This window comes from Crassostrea angulata, chromosome 1, assembly GCF_025612915.1.
Source record: "Crassostrea angulata isolate pt1a10 chromosome 1, ASM2561291v2, whole genome shotgun sequence".
NCBI classification, from domain to species: Eukaryota; Metazoa; Mollusca; class Bivalvia; order Ostreida; family Ostreidae; genus Magallana; species Magallana angulata.
The window spans coordinates 36,423,623-36,443,812 of record NC_069111.1 but is presented as its reverse complement, the minus strand read 5'-3'; the positions used below and the strand labels follow the sequence as shown (position 1 = coordinate 36,443,812).

The following is a 20,190-nucleotide window of genomic DNA, read 5'->3' as shown; positions in this document are numbered from 1 at the left end:
GTCCCTTTTGTTATATTGGTGGGCTGCAGCCGATTCCAGAGTTCGATCCCGTGGGAATTCAGTGGGGAGATATTGGAAATCGGTGTATTTATATTGGAATCTATGACCAGAAAGGATTTAAGCTTTTCGTGATAAATACTTTGTTTTAAAAAATAAACCTCCATCATCATTTCGCGTCATGCCATCATCCGGGAAATCCAGTTAGAAGAAATCATTTTTACTAAATATTTGGTTTTTCTACATTTGTATACTATTTTGCTCCAAGGCAGCGTGTGCTTCTTAAAAGAAGTAAAATGGCATCAATGGGAAATCCAAAGGGACGTCCCTCACCTTGAAGAAACACGATTTCTTTTATTTCTACATATTTTTGCTTCATCCTACCAATTGCCTTCTGGAAGGAAATATAACGTCATTAAACGGGAAATCCTAAAGAAAGAACATCCTCAGTTAAAATGAGAAACTCATTTCTTTCTTCCTCAATTATGGGAAGAAGTCATGATCTGAAGGCATAAATCGGGAAGTATTTTACTTTGAAAAAATTGCAGGTTGATACTACAGCTCTGTTATCATTTAAAGCACCAATGATATGTTGCAAATCCAGTTGGGGACTATCCCTTTTATATCTGAAACATGTTCCGAAAATGAAAACTCTTCGATTTTGATCGCGTGTCTTTTATTCAAATAGTAATCATACCCCTAAACCCGCTCTTGCTTACACAAAAAGACAAGTTTTTTTTACAGCAATTAAAGGTCTTTGCATTCTTGTTGGAACTGCCTTTTCCATGAAGGATTTCATATCTGTGTAATTTGTATACAACAGGTCGTGTTTCGGGGTAACGGATTTAAAACCCCCTTTCCACGATTCTTTTTAACGCCATTGTACCTCTACCGGGTTCCTTTATAATAAAACTGGCGGGAAACTTTTCAGGTGTGAATTAGATTAACCGCACACATGGACGGTGTTTGTTTTGGGGCAGACTAAGGGTTGTCAAAAAGTTGGACTCGAGGCAGGAAGGATACATTGGGGAGATTAACTCTAATAAGATTTCTACTCCAAATTGTCACTGCTCTGTTTGTTTTCCTGAGCAAACAGAGGCATTGAAGTGATAGTCTCCTCACAAGTCCACAGATTAAGTGACGATTGCAATCCTGTTGGGAGTCGGGGCGACACTTGGTAATTAGACAGTATAGCAAACACTACTCAAATCTCGAGGGTACTATAAAGCCTGCTAATTTGTATGAATTTTGAAAAAGCCAGAAGTTTTTTAAAAGTTGCCAAGCAACGTATTTTTAATTTATTTTATTCAAGTATATAGATACATTGAAATGGATTGAACAGTAGGCATAATGCCTATTTATGTTATCTCCTGGAACAACGTATTTTTTACAATTATAAAAAAAATCCATACTATAGCCGATATAAATGTACAGTCTATAAATATTAAATTGATCATTGTACTTTGCAGTCATATCTTACAAAAAATATCTTTTAAAATATAAGAATCTTGTAGGTAAATTCTTTTAAGATTATCATCTCATTGTCTTTAATACCGTCCAATCTGGTAAATACAATATTCCGTTAGAAAGACACATTTGTCCTTTAGTACTTCAGAGAGAGGATGAGTATCATTTTATATTAAAATATCTCTTTATTGTAATTTACAAATGTAAGAGAAAAAGTCTTTAAGTAGTTTCATAATACAAATATACCTTCTGCCTTTCAGTTAATTAAACTATTGTCATCAAAAAATGTAAAAGAACTGCGCAATTTAGGTGTAGATGCTTTTCTCCTCAGAAAATTTCATGCATAAGCTTTCTTTTATTTTCAAGGGACCCGTTTACTTAAAATTTATATCAGTATGTTTATATCAATTTTTTGGTAATGTCTATGAGATGTATAGCTGTTGAACTTCAACAATAAACAATACAATACAACCTGAGGATATAATTATTTTTTCTAGTCTATATTCATTATTGGTGAAAATGAAATAATTATATGAATACATGTATTTCAATTTTTGATATAGGTTTTGATAAAAAGTTTGGGATCATTGATTGTAATCTCAATGGCATGTCTTTAGACAAGATATAATGGTAAAAAAAATTCCTTTTGAAAATAATCAAGCCTTTTTCCTTTCAGTGGCCAGTAGTGTAAGTGCCAGAAGGATTTGTTTCTGTCATATATTAAACTTTAAATTTCCTGGGCCTATATGTTTACTTGTAAATAAAAAATGTACAACATGACAAAGTTGTAATAATTTGAATTAAGTTTGTAGTTAAACACGTACTCACAAAGTTAACTGAAAACTTTATAACAGAAAACAACTCATACTGTTATTATCCCCATCCAACGAATTCAAAATTTATAGCTTGAGAATTTTTATATCAATAAATGTTGTTTTAACATCCACCCAGGTGATTCAAAATATACACCAGCAACATGATTTTCCTGATCATGACATACAGGTATTAATACTTTGATATTAAAATTCATTTGATTGACCCCTATAGGATTGGTGTGTTATAATTCAAACAAAAGAACGAACGTGTTAATTATTCTCTTTATATACAAACTGTTAGATTCTCCCAGCGAGTTCCGCTGTCTTAGCCGATATTAAATTGTTCAAAACAGTTTAGTCATGCTGATAAAATATGCAAACATATGTACGTATTTGAATATTATAATTGTTGAAAAATAAAAGCTTAGAATATGGGTTTGTTTAACTGTTATGTTTTTTGTAACTACAACTTACAAGTAATGTCTGAGAAACTAGCAAAGCAACATATATATAATACTAATATATCTCTTTATATTAATAAAATCACATTTATTCTATACATTACTTGTTTCACTATTTAATATAGCGGTAAATTGCCAGGGAAAACTCTTTCGGTATGCTAGGCATAGGGATTGCGCCGACAAAGAATCACACACTTGTGAAATCCATTAAAGCCTCATCAATATTTTATCTAGCATCTATTTGACAAATGTAAGCTCAACACCTTAAGGTGTAAACTTGCGGTTTGAAAATCGCCGACTAATTGAAAATCTGCTAATCGATTAGATAAGACGATTTTTGTAGTCGGATGGTTACGATAAGATAGACCAGTGTTTTCCTTTGTATGTATTGCCGGGTGGCCTTTTGAAGTTGAGGGAAATATTACGTAATCTCTAATTCTTAAGCAAACAGGTATTACTGTTACAAGAGCTGGAAAATTAGCGGAATATCATCACAGCTTTTAATTCTCGAGTTGGTTTGTGTGGGGTTGCGGAAGAATTGGGAGGGCTTTGATGGACGGAGGATTTTCCCGAAATATATTTTACATTTCACTATAATCAAAGATATGTTTATTGCCTGCTTATATAAAGATTTCTCACATTTTACATTCACATCGAACATTAATAAAAATTATTTAATTTCTCAGATGAGCATGGATACTAGCATTTTTTGTGTGACTTTAAATTGTTTGGAAAAGTACATTTTATATAATATTATTTGCTTTTAAAAAAGCTGTTTTATTTGAACATCGGAAAATCATTTATCAAATATTTTGTCCTTTTAAACCTCTTAAAAGCATCGTTAAATTTATCTGTGAGTAAACATACTTTTCATTCAGTTTACAGGTAAATTATCGTTTCCTCGTCTTTTCCCACGGTATCAGACCTTCTGTTACAAATAGGAACTATTTTCAACATCTGCTCAAAAATTCTTCTGTTGAAATATTAAATAAAGTTGAGGAATACATTTATAAATATTAATATTAATATTATTTCAATTTTGATATGACTTTTTGTAATTAAGAGACAACATCACATCCAGATTGCTGGAGTAATACGCGTGTCAATTTAGGACTATTTTGTTTCGCGGATGAGTGGGAGTGGCTTCTATTCCTACTCGATGGCTATATATAAACGGTGCTATTTTAGCGGTTTAATCAAAACGTGTTTACCTTGAGTGGAGGAATAGAATACTATAGCATTTGGAATATCAATATTTTATCGTAAGTGCTTTTATGATGTGCATGTCATTTTTGGATATGTATAAGAATATATATTTGGAAAGAAAACAGTATCGTATGTGTAAGTATTTGTTGTCAATAATTCTGTATTTATCTTCCAGATGGTACAGTACGTAAAACGTCAGACAAGTGCCCAGATGGTCGCAAAGCAGCATCTTAAACTTCACTTACGACGAATCAGAAATAGAGAGTATTCCAGACTTAGAGATATGGTGCCATCTATTGCCAAAAAGGACAAAATATCGAAGGTAAATTATGATAATGACTTTTGGGGGGTTCATTTTCCACATTAAGAAAATGTTGGGGTTTTGTTTTTTTCAATAAACAATATGCTCTATAGTTAGGTAACTTTCCACACCTTGAATTTTACGGGAAACTTGACATGTCTATTTAGGCGTAATTCGCTTTGACATTATTGTAACCTAAGGGCCCAAATAGGATATTAAACACTAAATATTTACATTTACTTTATCTATTGGCTTTATCAAATGGTACCCCGCAGTGTTAAACCGTTAGTTCTTAACCCAGCGTGAAATTGAATTGCCGTTGTTTTCACTCCCGTGTTAAATACTTGAGTACAAAACAGCTGTTTTAAAAAAGAGGGAAAAATTCAATCCGCACTGACACATTACAAGAGGTATTTGCATTCATAATTGGACCTGTCACGGACTAACGTTATGGCATGGAAATCGTACAAGCTGTTATGACACGACTTCAAGCATACTCATTGAACAATATTGGACCTGCCAAACAAGGCTGACCAATCGATGAGCCGTTATCGTCGATAGATATGACACTAATTACCAATGGTCCTTTCACTCGCTTCACCACGCTTCACATCTGCCTTTATCCTAGCAGATTTTTTTCTCCCCCTTCTCTGACCACGTGTGTCACAGCAGACCATGTGTTTCCTTTCATTTGACAATTTGTGTATCTAAACATCTGTTCCGTGTCTAAAGTTTGATATCGCGACCACATGTATCAGAAGAACAATGACTATAGCCAACGCAGCGGACGTTTGATGCCAAGTTTTTGTTAAATTAAAATGTTCAAATCGCTTTAAAACTCGGGTGTACTTTTAAAGAAAAACAGAAGATATTAAAATTCTTTACTAACATGCCCATTCTTATCAATCAACCTTGCTCTAGAATTAGAAAGACGACCTGTAAAATGTTAAAATATTGAACAGCTGTTTTATGATAGATCATTATTTCTAAGACGCGTATGTAGGTACGTAAGGTGATGTGGTCGGTGGGCATGTATTTACCTGTGAAAACAAAATTGTTGACACAGGTGGAATGACTCATGTCAGAAACCGGGAAAAGAAAAATAACACATTATCCACCATAAAAAATATAATCCCTTTAATGCAAATGGTATAAGAAGAAATGAAAGGTGCTTATCGATAGAAGTGTGGATTTTCAAAGTGATATTACAAATTGTGATTGCTTTAAGGGGTGACTTTAATGGCTGTCTTAATCTGGAGATGAAAAAAAAAATACAGCGAGTTTCATGTGGAGTCATTGAAAATGTATAAATAGAAAAAAGCTTCAGATAGTTTGCACATGACTCAGATATAGCTGAAAAGTAATTTAGGTACATACCCTGTACCCCAGATTAACAGGTTGATGAAATAGCGGTCTTTTCATCTTTTGAAGGCTTAGAAAATTCAAATCGGTTAAATAAAAATGATTCAATCCGTCATTCAAAATTTTTGAAAGACAACATTAATCTTTTCCAATTTTTGAAAAATTGTCGAGGCGAACGTCCTCATAATGGTTACAGAGCTTTGTTTGTTCTTGCATTGTATTTATGAGTTTTGGTGTTGTATTTCAGGTGACAGTCATAGAGGAAGCTGTGAAATACATCGATGAATTACACAGGGCCCTGTTTGAGCGGCTACAATCTAAAGGTAATATTCCCAGAAACCAAAACCCTTTGTACCATGATAAAATTGACAATGAGCGAAACTCAACACAGAACATCATCTCAATATAACGGAACTATGACGCAGCAATTGTTTCACTCAGTATGCATTTCATAGAGTATCAAATTGCTCTAATTTAGTTATGAATGAAAAGATTGCATGACTGTATTCTCTTTCAATCACGAATGATGAAGTTGGGTTTTATTTTCAACTTTACACAAATGATGGATAATGAAAAGTATATTTTTGAATTTATCAAAAGAAAGAAAGGAAATGACTACGACGGATGATAAAACGTGACGTAATTGTGACGTCTTCTCTTTTTTTTCCAGCAGCAGCAGCAGCCGACAGCAAATTGGTTTCAGACGAACATGTAAAAGATTTCATCCACACTTTGATTCCGGTGGACTTGTTTTCCAAGACGAACTCTGCGAATCTCACCTTTGAGAAGTCCCAACGCCATCCCTCTTACATTATGCCAAAGAAACAAAAAGGTCTTGGAAAACCGCACTAATCCCGCGGCCGTCCAATATGTACTGTGATATTAACACACCCCTGCCCCAAATGACTGTGATATATATTGTTTATATGAAACTTTATTATCCAATTTTCTGTTGGATTTATGCCTTGTGACACTACGACTTTCTTCACCTAAATGCAAAGTGTATCCTGTACCCGCAAGTTCTTCCATTCAGAATAAATCGTCGCCAGTTCTATCCTCATAAGGTAATTAACAGTACTAAACATTGCCGGTTATATGGACTAGTACCTTGTCATACCTGTAAATCATACCTGTTTTTTTGTGTTGACACGATTTTTGTAGTAATAAATCTTGAATTTTATGTATTTTGCAGATGTGGATGAAGCAGACGACTAATTTGACAACGCGTCTAGTTCAGTGCTAAAGCTCCCGAGGACTGAACGGAAGACAGCAAATGCACTCTAAATGTCCATTTATAAAATGCATTCCGGCAGTGTACGTGATCCATTCCAAAACTAGTCTTTTTAATGCATTCAAGTATACCATTTGATGTAATAAAAACGATTGAAAATTTAATATTGTTTTATTTATCATTATTTTTTTCACATTGATTTGTGGCTTGGGATTAAATATGATTCACAAATTTAGTTTTTGACAAATGATACATTGCACCCATAATACATGGATTCGTGATACTAAATTATGCGCTTTGGAGTAAGCGCGTGTAACAACCAAATCGAAGTAGGATTTAAAAGAAATTGAGACAAAAACTTATTTTGCGAAAGGTCATCCTGTGGTTAGAGTTTCAAAAGACCTTAACTTGAAGACTGGCCTGAAATGAACAAAACGGGTGTAAACTCTGCCCAAGTAACCAAGGGTAATATAACGTATATATATATATATATATATATATATATATATATATATATATATATATATATATATATATATATATGAAGAAAAAAAAACAGAACTTGATTTCTTTCCTTTGACGTTAACCAATGGATCCAGTACAGTTCAACGGGATGTTATAGCACTTCAAAGTTCATAGTTCGAATTTCAAAACCGATCTGAGATGCCATAAGCTACACTATATAGTAATACCACATCATGCACACTTTTTCAGTGGAGCGCAACCAAATGTCCGACGCATATTTTCAAACACAGAAAAGGATTTTTTAAAAGTATACACGCAATAAAAAAAATCCTACAACACAATTTGATATACTTTTTTTTTTTAGCTCACCTGAGCTTGAAAGCTCAAGTGAGCTTTTCTATCACATTTTGTCTGTTGTCCGTCTGTCTGTAAACTTTCACATTTTCAACATCTTCTCAAGAACCACTGGGCCAATTTTAACCAAACTTGGCACGAAGCATCCTTAGGCTAAGGAGATTCAAAGTTGTGACCACGCCAGTTTGCAAAGGGAGATGATTAAGAGTCATTGAAAATTTCAAAAGTCTTCTCCTCACGAACCATGAGGCCAGGAAAGCTGATACTTGTATGGAAGCATCGTCTTGTAGTGAGATTTCAAGTTTATTCAAATTATGATTCCCGGGGGGTAGGATGGGGTCACAAAAAGGGGGGGGGGAGACAAATTTTTATATAGAAAAATATCTTTAAATCTTTTTCTAAAAAACAATGTGCCTAGAATAACTGTAACTTTAGTGAAAGCAACTTCAGATAGTGTAGATTCAAATTTGTTCAAGTCACAATTCTTAGGAGTAGTGTTGGGCCACCTTGGTGATTCAGTTGTACGAAGGAAAACATTTCAATTATTCACAAAAACTGAAATGTTATTATATATGCTTTTACTTATATGCAAGCATTTTTATATATTGCTGAATCTTTAAATTTGTTTAAACTTTTGCCCCTGGACGATTATTGGGCCTCACAAGGGGTTCAGAGTTTGATGTAGGTTTATATCCTGTATATAAACAATTTTTAAGGGTCTTTTTGAGAACTGCAATTCTGAATGAGATATGACTATAAAATCATCCTGTTAGAAAAGAAACTTGATTATAAATATAAGATTATCCGGGGGGAAACAAATTTTTTTGTACAGGATCTACATGTATTATACCGCATTGTCCAGTTATTTTGTATAATGACTTCATAAAGCTGATTTTATCATGCCTATTGTCGCTCAGGTGAGTGATGTGGCCCATGGGCCTCTTGTTATTTTTTTGCCCTATTTCATATTCCCACTCCCAGTATTTATGAAATGTGGTGATAATTAAAAGATTATTTAACCAGTCTTTGTTGTTCAGGAGCTTGATGAATCTTGTGAATAATACGATGAAAATAAATAACATCTGTTCAATTATATACATGATCCCTTTCTGACCCATTTCAATTCATTGTTCATCCAATGCAAGCGTGTTTTGCGTACCCGTGTACACCCCACATCAGATTGGTAATGAACTTAACATTTAAAATTTCTTGCTGCCCATGAATTGGGAAGTTAGATCGTGGAATAGTTATCAGAGCCATTTTAACAAGACCTTGGACTTTCGGTTGGACGTAGGTATATTTCTTGCCTCAAAACAAGTTGAAAATGACGCGGTTTCAAGCGAAATATGCACCGATTGCGTAGTCTTAGCTCAAAAGCCAGACAAACCTTGTTGATTTCAAAGAACAATGGCTGTGTGGCCAGCAATGAAATAGACAGGCTACGTCACATTACTGTTTGACACAACTACCCAAAGTCCAAGCTCTTGTTAAAATGGTTATACCTTAATATAATGTGATTTTCAACCATTTTTAAGATAAACAGATTGTAGCGCGCGTTATTCAATTTGTAAGCACATACCGTTGCAGTTATAAGACCACATCTTTAAAAAAATCATGATTCAATGCTTAAATATACGTAATGTGCTATGCATTCTTGGAACTATGTTTCGGGATGTTATATATTAAGTTTCATTTCAATGACTTGCTCCGTGAACCCATCTTCAGCTCTACCAGAAAGTGCTCGCTGGAACTGGAGGTTGCAGGGATAAGTTTCATCGCATTACAAGTGGAAAAGTTTTAACAAACAAGTTATTGTCCAAGTTGCAAAGGCAGGCTTTTGTAAACTCATATATATCTGGACGTAAAAAGTAGGTGTATTAGCATCAAATATCCACATATGTACGTGCTGAATTCGGTCTTTTGTGACTATTCTTTATTCATGCTTAAAAAAATCTTCATTATCACATTTTTTTTTTCATTGTTCTATGTATGGGATTAAAAATTACATAAGATCAGCGAACTTGCATGAAAAAAAAATACTTGGTATATAAGTATGCAGCATCTATTCTAAAACTTCCCACGGTCAGGTTCATATTCATTTTTTTTTTCCTTCCTTTCCCTGAATTCTGCTAAATTTTAAATATATTGCACCTGTCTTTTAGCGCGGTGCAAACGGGCGCCTGTTCATTTTGTGAGGGGAAGAAATTAAAAGAAACTTTTAAAAAATACTACTGTATGTACCCAAGTTTATATACAAGATTATGAGATATATGTACTCGACTTTTCTCTAAATGGTTTCTAAGATTTCCCCCGTTTTCTAAGAAAGAAAGAAAATTAGAAATACCTCTACAGGTGCGTATATATACATTTCAGTTACCCACGAAGATTTCGGTGTTATTGTGTTTGACAGGCCTGGACGGATTACTAACGCTGCCTCGATAACCAGATGTTACCTATGTTTATCTACAAGCGCTCGCATATTTAATACTTTTTTATCCCCCAGTAAGAAATATGTTTGCTTATATTTTACAATTTATAACACTTAAGAGAACAAATGTGTTAAAGCGCGAAGCCCACTCAAAATTTATGAGGCATCTCCTCTGTAAGAATGAATTAGGGTCTCCTTGCTTTCTTGTTGATATTTGTGTCGAATGTATGGATTTACACCTGGAGTGTGGCTGAGATTTATTATTGGGCTATTTGTTGTAAAAAGTCACGCAACTCAAAAGCGGAGGGAAAAACTACAGATCGACACTCTATCAAAATAAGTTTACAATTCAAAGCCCCACAGCTGCTAGTAGTAGGTCTTTGTATATCATGCCCGCCAAATTCCATGTTACAAAAACAGAGGCATGCCCCGTAATGTCTTTGGATAAATCAAAAAAATTCAGCTGTTTTAAAATTGTCCAATAATATTGCTAGACAGTGAAGATCGGCGGCAGTTTCAGGTTGCCAAAAATTCAGATTTGATCATAAATGTCCCCATTTGTACATGAATTGCCCTGAGATGATAGATAGCGAACAAAAATGCAAAATAGTGACCATATGTTGTGAACTTCTGAATAGCAGGTCTATTGATGTGAATAAATGTAAATAGCCCACTTGACCCAATGAAAGAGTCAAAAGAGTATTTCGTTGTGATTGACACTCCCCCGTTTGTCTGAGGAGATTCCAATCTACTCTTCACTGCTAGCCGAAGGATATATGTATATAAAGCATTCATGATAACTGAATTCAATTAAAAGAACAAACAAAAGAGACTTCGCAAAAGTATATACTCACTATAAATGTAACTATATGTAAACAAATAAATAGAAGTTTTACATATCAACATGACATATCCATAAATATAAAGCCAGAAATTCATTGAAAGTTTTACAAGATGGCTAATACTGCTGTGTGAGAGTTTTTGAGTTTAAATCTGAATAAAAATGATGGTAGAAGAAGTCGCGAGTGGAAAGGAATATTTCGACAGGCGTGCTTCGTTTCTCGTTATACCAAGCGGTCCAGCAGATGCAAATGATGGGAATGACCACAGCTTTCCGGCATATGCTGGTCCTGTGGCACGTGCCAGCACGTGCTGTCGTCAGCGTGTCTTCTCAACGACACGTGAGGCTGCGGTTCCCTATGAATTTAATAATTTTGTTAATTATGTCTGCTATAGTCACTATTTCACTGTAAGATTTGATGATGCCAAACTAATTTAAAACGATTTCAGAAAATGGTTTGCCTTATGTTATGGCATCAGTATTCTTAGGAATATACAACGATTAAAACAGCAAGCTATGGACCCAGTAATGTTTCAAAACCACATGCTCATGCAACACAGGTGGTGCAAGAACAATGCTGAGAGAATTTCTTATAGAGCAGGGTGCGACACCGAAAGCTGGGGGTATCGTCGTAAACCCAGGCGTTCAAATAAGGGGACCATATGTCACCCCCAGTGCAGCCGCAGTGTCATCTGCTTCAATTCTCTTGGTTGAATTTTCCCGCGCATTTGGAAATTCTGTGATGTTCTTCGGTTTCATCTGTCGTCTGTATCCAGTAAAATTATTTGAAACGATTAATCAATTCTCAGAAAACCATGTGCTCGTTAAAAAAAAATTACAATTGTGCGCTAACTATTGTAATTCGTGAGAATTTGGTCATGTGTATCGGAAGATAAAGGGTGTTTATACAAGTGAAAATGTAGTGCGGTATTGGCAAAAACGGCGTTTTAACTTGCAATTATCCTCTAAAGAGAGGGTCTCGCAGACGACATTAACGTCAAAATCAGATTTAAATCGATTATGTCTTTTGAATTAAATCCACGTGTACGAAAATCATTTCAGCTTCCATTACAAATCTGGGATCTGTTACATGTTCGAAAATTTTAACCCAATCAAATTAAGTGAAAACTCAAACAAATTTGAAATATAAGCAGCGAAGTTATCAAAGACATGTACCCATAATTTTATGCTAATGAAATAAAAAGGGAAATCTTTCATTAGCAGATACAATATGTGGCATAAAATTTAAAAAAAAAACCCTATAAAAGTCAATATCCAATTTGGTTTCTAAATACTTGTGCATCAAGGTGGAAGCTATATACATGTATATACTACTATATCCCACAAACACATTTTAAGGTTTACCTTAAAACAAGTCTACAATGAAATCATTTTTTGGTCTCAATAGTTTTCACGCCACAATTGTAAAATATGTAAAATACAAAATGGGTGCAAAATACTCTGTGTCGAATACTACATGTAATACATGTAAATAATATTGTCGACTAACCTTTATAAAAAAAAATATCTCTTGTGTTAACAAGCATCAGCAACCGACAACTTAAAGAAGACATTTCTATTTTATTTTTAACACAGAGAAGAAAAAACGCTGGTGGCACTCACAAAAAAATCAATTAATTTCATCTCAATCACAATCTAATATGAACTTGCCATTAGCAATTAGCGGCAAGAGTAACTATTTCAACTAAAAGATAACCAAAAAAAAATCCAATAAAATTTTGTTTTGTTTCATAAAAATCTGCAATGTGTGCAGGGTATAAAGACAGACAAAAGATAATGAAGGGAAAATGACATGCATACCTTGATGAACACACGGCGAGATAAACTGTAAACACACAGCAAGGAAATCGACGTCAACGGCGCACGTTCCGCACGTGTCGTTAAAAACCGTGCAAGCAATTTACCCCCTTGATAGATGGAGCGAGTCATGGGGGTACTTAAGTCAGAACAGAAAATGTTTGTATTTCTCATTTTAAGCGTTTTATTAATTAACATCAAGTGTCCCAAGTTCACTTTAGGTCTTTTAATTATGTCTCTCATATTTTTTTCCCTACTGTTATTGTCGCTCTATTCTGTAGAGGATATTTCACGTGGATTATAAACCAATTTTCTGCCACGGTACTCTATTTTTTATCCACACTCAAGTATTATTAAAAAACAGAACATGACATTTATTTCACAAACATCTTTATTTGCAGCTATTTCCCATTTTTTTCCCCATCATTTGGTTAATTTTCAAATCTTAAAAAAGGGGAGGGGTTAAGTTTGACTTACAATCTCTCTCTCTCTCTCTCTCTCTCTCTCTCTCTCTCTCTCTCTCTCTCTCTCTCTCTCTCTCTCTCTCTTATGATAAACTTTTTTTTCGGGGGTTTGGGGGGGTGGGGGGGGTTAACCGATCTGAATGGCAACGACACTATACTGACTGTTCCAAACTAAGACTTTATTGTTTTACACAATATTAGCTGCAGGTCCAAATTTTTGGGAGTTGATTTTAATCAACTCTCCGGCAAACCGAAAGTGAAACAGTGTTTGGACCTAAGCACAAATCATCACCGCTGACAAGACTAAATTCTTGAAAATAATTGGAAAAAAAATTCGATGTAATGTGTGCTGAAGCATTGTTTTTCAAGGAAACTTATCTATTAACACTTTGAAAATAGTCAAATTTTATATACTACGAACAATTTAGATATTTTTGTAGTCTCATGTATTCCTACGCCAGAGTTAATATAGTCTCGTTCAACCAGACGCTCGGCTGTCTCCGTAAATCTGCGACAAGCAGAGAGGGGGCTCTTGCTTGTCGGATATTAACGGAGACAGCCGAGCGTCTAGTTAAACGAGACTAGAGTTCGATATCAATAGTGCTTGGATCCATACAATTTTTAGAACTGTTTCGATAACTAATACATACTAGTAGTTGAAATCTATCTTTAAATATTACACAACATGATTCATATGGGGTTTCTCGAAATTCTTGTCGGAAAAGTCTAAAAATTCATATTACAAAAAAGTGCGTAATTCAAATACAAACTAGAAACTAATTGCCAAGCAAGATACATTGATTTTAAAATAAATGATAATCGATAAAATCAACTCCCGTCAGTACTTCAGTACTTTGATTTTTACAGACGGGAACTGTAGAACTGCAGCTAACAGACTATGGATTTAATATTTTATATAAATTCTATATATAAAAAGTAATGCGTAGTAAATCCCCTTACCGAGTATGTCTTTTTAGAAAATTGATATTCATGCAATAAACATCTTTTTAAAAAAGGAAACAAAAAGAAACCGCTTCAGTTCGAAGTAAAGAACAGTTATATCTCTTTCACCAGAGACGGTATATTTTCTTCTTTAAGAATTTAAATGTTTAACATTTTTTTTTTAAATAGACAATGCCTTACCTTTCTTTTCCCCCTTTCCTTTTCCTTTACACAATTTTGTTTCTAAAAATGATATCTTAAAATACAAATACATTATATACTGTACATCTCTATACATTTATGGCTTATTCTTATAAGATGAAAACATTATTTTCCCAGGTGACAATTGTAATTAACATTTCTAATGATTTTTGTAGCATCCTCAACACAGTGTTACTATATCTTAATGATTTACAGAAATGTTCTTTTCTTTACGTAAACGTTACTATCGGTGCTCTCACACATACGAAGGAGCTACAGCATGTATATTTTTATCATCTTCGTCTTTCGCAGTCGCATCTTCGCACGAGTATATTTCAAACCCTGTATCTTGCTTGTAACCCAAAATTTGACATCAACATTTTGACGAAACATTACAATTACCCATATCAACTATTCTGAACATTAAAATTGGAAAAATAAAATTTAATATTTTGAGCTTAAATCATGTTTAGGTCCCTTTCACTAGTAATCTGTAATCAGTTTACGTGTAAATAATAATTTTAAAATGAATATTGAAAACAAAATCAAAAGTTTTCAATACTGCTGCATATGGATTTAATGAATATATGGTGAAGCTATATATGCTCCGAAAAAAAGAAAAATATGCTAAATGGAAGATAACTCTTGCAGCTGTGTCATTCACTTTGAAGAGAGTTGCCCCCCTTTAGTAGTAAAGAATATACCGATAAATTCTTTGAAATAATTTTTCCCGTTCTTATAAAATCCTTTGGAACTGGATTTCTAGATAGTCTGCCATATTTTTACACTTAAAAATAAATGATTTGCTAACACTTGACTAAAAACGTTCTTATTCTACCAGACAAAACCGCTTCCTTAACTCCCTAATCATTGTATTAAAATTCATATCCAAATCACAAGCACCAGGCGTTATATATTTTTCTCAAAGTAAAAATTTACCCTCTACCAAATGATACAGTAGGGTGTATTATTAGGTAGAGGGTATATGTTTTTTATTATGAGAAATATATAACGTCAGGTGCCTGGGATCCAAAGTAATAAATAAAGTATAAAGTATCGTTATTTAAAATTTAAAAAAAAATCGATGAAATGTGTTTTAGGAGGTGTGAAGAGGTGGAGGTTATTTAAAAAAAATGAAATGATACCGATAGTACATATGGACACGTTTCCAACAATTTAGGAATATTTACATTCAGTGTATATTTCCGCTTATTATTGCATTGGAAAACGGCATTCGATATTCTATAACACACGTCAAATCTGATCACGGAGTATGAGCACAAGTATATGTCATCACGCGTTTTAAATACGTTTATTTTGTGAGATTAAATGAAATGCTCAAACATAAATACCCAATGTGATATGTACTTTTATAAATAACTGTTAAGGTTCTCCTATCCTCAGCCTCAAATTTTTTCATCATAAAAATGTTAAAATATCTTCAAACTTTATAAATGAAAGAAAATAAAGAGAGTTTTTTAAGGTATCCATGCATTTAACAAAGTAATGAGTTATTGCAATTTTGGCCATTATGAATAAAATGGAAACATATACAAGTTGAGATCAATTTGAAAAAAAAAAACCATAAACAAAAAACCCCGCTTGTACCGATGCAACAGTGTCTCGAACCTTTTAACCCTTACGTAATATATGTCCGTCGAGCCACTAAGTCAAGCAGTTCGTAGAATAATTTTGAGTAGCATTAACACTACAACACCTATTTAATTTGTTTATATAAAATGCAGATTTATGTTACGAATAAAAAAATTCCGGATATTTAATCAGAGTTATATCGAACATTGCTAAGGATCGGAGTCGTTTTAAAATCATATTCATTTTTATCTATAAAAAAAAAAATTCCCGGCAAAATTAATGGCACTATATTTTTAGCCGCGGAAGCGCACACAATAGCATGCGTACTGGCTGTTCCATCTATTATTCTATGGAGGGTAATCGTGTTCAAAAATCCAGACATGTAAACTTGTAAATCCGAATATGCAGTCGTGTTGATGTGTGAGCGTGATTATGAATATGTGTAATTCTGATCTTGTAACCTATAAAACTCGGGCATAAACACGTGTAAGATTTGACTCAGTTCCTTCGCATGATGCACATTTTGCAACCTTATTGTTTACATTAGTTAATTAAACCTTCAACTTTGCACACTTTCTATCCGTAGTTTCTGCATTTGTAACTTCAGGCTCGGCAATAGCACATCTAACATGATACAAATTGACAAATGTAAAGTCTACAAGTTTGTCGAATTTTGACATGACCTTATATGGAAACAGTGACGTCACTGATAGAAAAAGGCTAGCTGCATGTAAAGGCATGCCGTAATCGCCGGAATAGGGACGGAATAAATTAAAAAAATATATTAGGTAGGCCTATAATCATATTATCTCTGGATAACAATATTTAATAGAGTATTATTTTTCGGAAAATTAAATTATGAGATTGGTGTACATTTTATCAAGAGAATGTATAAAAGATGTGAGTAAAGAATTCGATCGGCTTCAGATATCCTTTTAGAACTGAAAAAAATTACATTTAATGACTTTGTTTGAATACACGTGTATAAAGATATATACGCATTTTTATTCATAGGCGTCAGAACCGGGAAGGGGGGGGGGGGGGCTAAGGGGGGACTTAGCCCCCCCCCCCCCCCACTTTTTTTTGCCAAGTTAGACCTAACCATTAGGAACATAGCAACAGGGAGGATTCATCCCCCCTACTTTTTCCTCGCAACAAACAAAATTTTTTAAAGACCTTAAAGAGAATGACATATTAATAGTGATATTGAAAATTAGAGTCATAGTAGGTATACTAGCAAACCCCATCCCCCCCCCCCCCCCCAACCACCACGGATTAGGAATTTCATGATTTGGGGGGAAAATTGGGCAGGTAAGATTGGAGTTATTGGTATACCCTCCCCCACGGATTAGAATTTTCATGAATATGGGAATTCTTGTCAATATTTTTTATGATTAGCTTAGCCCCCCCCCCCCCTTTCAATTTGCTTACGACGCCACTGTTATAAGAGTACATGCAACAAATTGTTAAAGTATAGGCCTCGGCTGAATTTAGAAAATATCTCCAAATGCATCCTTATCGCTACCACAAGGTTGTGACAAGACCTCCCTCCCCCCACACCCCCGCGAAAAATTACACGCAGTGGGCCAGCTGAGTTGCAAAGTTATCGATAAGAAAACCAAACTATTTAAAGACATTGGTTTTGAGATTGTGATTAATATGAGACATAAGAAGCGACACCCTCTTTAAAAAAAATGAATAAAAATTCTAAAGATAAGGTTAACTGTCGTGAAATTAAAATGTGTATAAATTATTTTAAGAAATGTTTCTTTGCATTGTCGGCAATATATAGGGAAAAAAGCCTATCATGCAGGTAAAACTTGACATTTTTTTTTATCATTTCAAGCAATTATTACGGGATTAGAGTATGACGTCCTGAATGTCGGTTCAATACAGACTCACTTTGTGAAGTTGGTTGATAAAAATTTTCTGGAGAGCTATTATAATACAGCTTTACAGCCACTTGTGAACTAGCTGCAGGTCTGCTAAAAATACAGATGGACGATCTGGGAGCTACAGTGCCCCCCATAGTAAAACTTCAATTTACGGCGCACAAAAAATACGCGCTAGTTTTATATTATTATTGAAGATTGTGTTATTATTTATCTTTCACTTACACGACAAAAAGTATAAATACATGTAAAGTAACATAAATTTTTCCGCGAAAAATTACCAAATCCTTGCAGGTCGTTTATTCTAACTAATTCAGAAAAATAACAAGAGTAAAAAATGGGGTACTCTATATGCAATGTTTTTGCCCAAAAATGACTAAGTTCAACAGCTGATATTTTTTTCATAAATTATCAGAAATCAAAATCCTAGCAATTTGCATACCTCTGATATATATATGTATAAATGATCTGCAAAAGAACAAATTCCTATCTTGAAAACTGTTCGAGGAGTTATCGGTACAATAAAGGTACCTTTTTGACAGCCACTCGCCCGCCTGCAATTTTTACTATTTCAATAATCGGAAACCCGGTTAAAAATTCTCTCTCAAAATTCTTAGAATTCTGAAGCAATGGAGTAACATGGGACCTCACGGCGGTCTTCGAACCCCATGCCGCTCAAAATATATTTACCCCCTTAGAAAATTTCTCGATCCGTCTCATTTCTAGAAAAGAGTACGCATTTACTTATATTCCAGTTTAAATTACATGTCAATTTTTTTTAGAGAAATAAGATATTAGGCATTTCATTTTATAATACGATAAGATTTACATTTATACGGAAATTAGCGCATTCGTCACATCGGCAACGATTTTTTTTTCTACATGAACCTCTTCCTGTTTGGTCCAGCTTCAATCATACCTCAATTTTTTTTCTAAAAATAATACCAGTGTTTTCGATAGAAAAAGGTGTCGTTTTGCAACAGTTTAGCTGAATATTATGTTTATTTTTCGTTCATTCCGGCGGTTACGGCATGCCTTTTCCCGCAGCAAGGCAGTTGCCATATAAGGTCATGTCAAAATTCGGCAAACTTGTAGACTTTACATTTGTCAATTTGTATCATGTCAGATGTGCTATTGCTGAGCCTGAAGTTACAAATGCAGAAACTACGGATTGAAAGTGTGCAAAATTGAAGGTTTAATTAACTAATGTAAACATTAAGGTTGCAAAATGTGCATCATGCGAAGGAACTAAGTCAAATCTTACACGTGTTTATGCTCAAGTTTTATAGGTTACACGATCAGAATTACACATATTCATACTCACGCTCACACATCAACACGATTGCATATTCGAATTTACAAGTTTACATGTCTGGATTTTTGAACACGATTACCCTCCATATTATTCATACCCCTGATAGTGAGCGAATAAATTGGCTTCAAAGCGAAGATAAAAATATATCTCAAACAAATAAACATCAAAATTATTATAAATATAAGCATTGAGTGCTTATTTTTGGATATCGTCGATCCTTTAACACACCGAGCGTGCAGGCAAATTGAATTTCGCGCTAAAAGTCTATGTTACAGGACCGACCATATTTAATCCCATGGGGCATCTCATCCGCTCTACTCTCTGATTATATTATTTATATATGTATATACGTTATAAAGAATAAAGCGGATAAGATGCCCTGTGATTCAATGCTTGATTAATGTTTTCTCTGAGGAAAACTCATCATAAAAGTGTCATATTGTAAATTTTGTATGTACATCTTTTGTACCCGAATGTATAGAGTCCATTACCCTTATTGACTTATAAAGCAGATTTCATGTCAAATACTTCAATATTCTTTTCTGAAAGTGAAATTATACATGGAAATACATTTCTGATATTCATCGGTATTAAATCTTACACATGCCAATATATGGCAAAAATAACTGTGAAGCATTTCTTGCCTTTATTTAAATGTTCAAACAAAGCTGTTTTTACCAGTGTATTCTGAAGACAGATATAATTTATATCACGCATACATTTTGTATGCAGTATTTGTCTGAAAGAAAAAAAAATCTTTCAATAACGTTATATTCATTTAGTGAAAGTTTTATTTTTGTATATCAGACATCTACACATTGCTAATTGAGTCCATGCACACGCAATACTGTCCCACATGCTGTTTCAGGCGAAATTGGAATTACGTTAGTGCTAAAATGGCTGTAAAACTGAAACTTTTACTGGAAATCTAGGTTGACAGACAGGGGAGCGATAATCTACTCGCCTCTCTTACATCATTTACGTCAGAAAGATGCTCGATTTCTTCTTTATTGCACAACACAGGGTTTTACTATATA

At 34.1% G+C, this 20,190-nt stretch overlaps 1 protein-coding gene across 3 annotated transcripts; it reads left to right on the top strand.

Moving 5' to 3' along the window:
• Positions 1-3,869: 3,869 nt before the first annotated feature.
• Positions 3,870-7,004, top strand: LOC128168819 (uncharacterized). Of its 3 annotated transcripts, none has more exons than XM_052834999.1 (5): positions 3,870-4,002; positions 4,122-4,268; positions 5,857-5,932; positions 6,283-6,673; positions 6,802-7,004. In XM_052834999.1, the coding sequence occupies exons 2-4, from the start codon at positions 4,122-4,124 to the stop codon at positions 6,459-6,461; spliced, it is 402 nt and encodes a 133-aa protein (XP_052690959.1). In that variant the 5' UTR covers positions 3,870-4,002; the 3' UTR covers positions 6,462-6,673; positions 6,802-7,004. The 3 variants fall into 3 exon arrangements, with proteins under 3 accessions (XP_052690959.1, XP_052690953.1, XP_052690947.1); XM_052834993.1 differs by having other exon boundaries at positions 6,280-6,673; XM_052834987.1 differs by having other exon boundaries at positions 6,277-6,673.
• Positions 7,005-20,190: the final 13,186 nt, after the last annotated feature.

Bases quoted from the DNA above. Each gene is read 5' to 3' on its own strand.
- LOC128168819 (XM_052834987.1), top strand. From the start codon at position 4,122: ATGGTACAGTACGTAAAACGTCAGACAAGTGCCCAGATGGTCGCAAAG. The intron at 4,269-5,856 runs GTAAATTATGAT...GTTGTATTTCAG, and splicing joins AAAAGGACAAAATATCGAAG to GTGACAGTCATAGAGGAAGC. The intron at 5,933-6,276 runs GTAATATTCCCA...CTCTTTTTTTTC, and splicing joins TGAGCGGCTACAATCTAAAG to CAGCAGCAGCAGCAGCCGAC.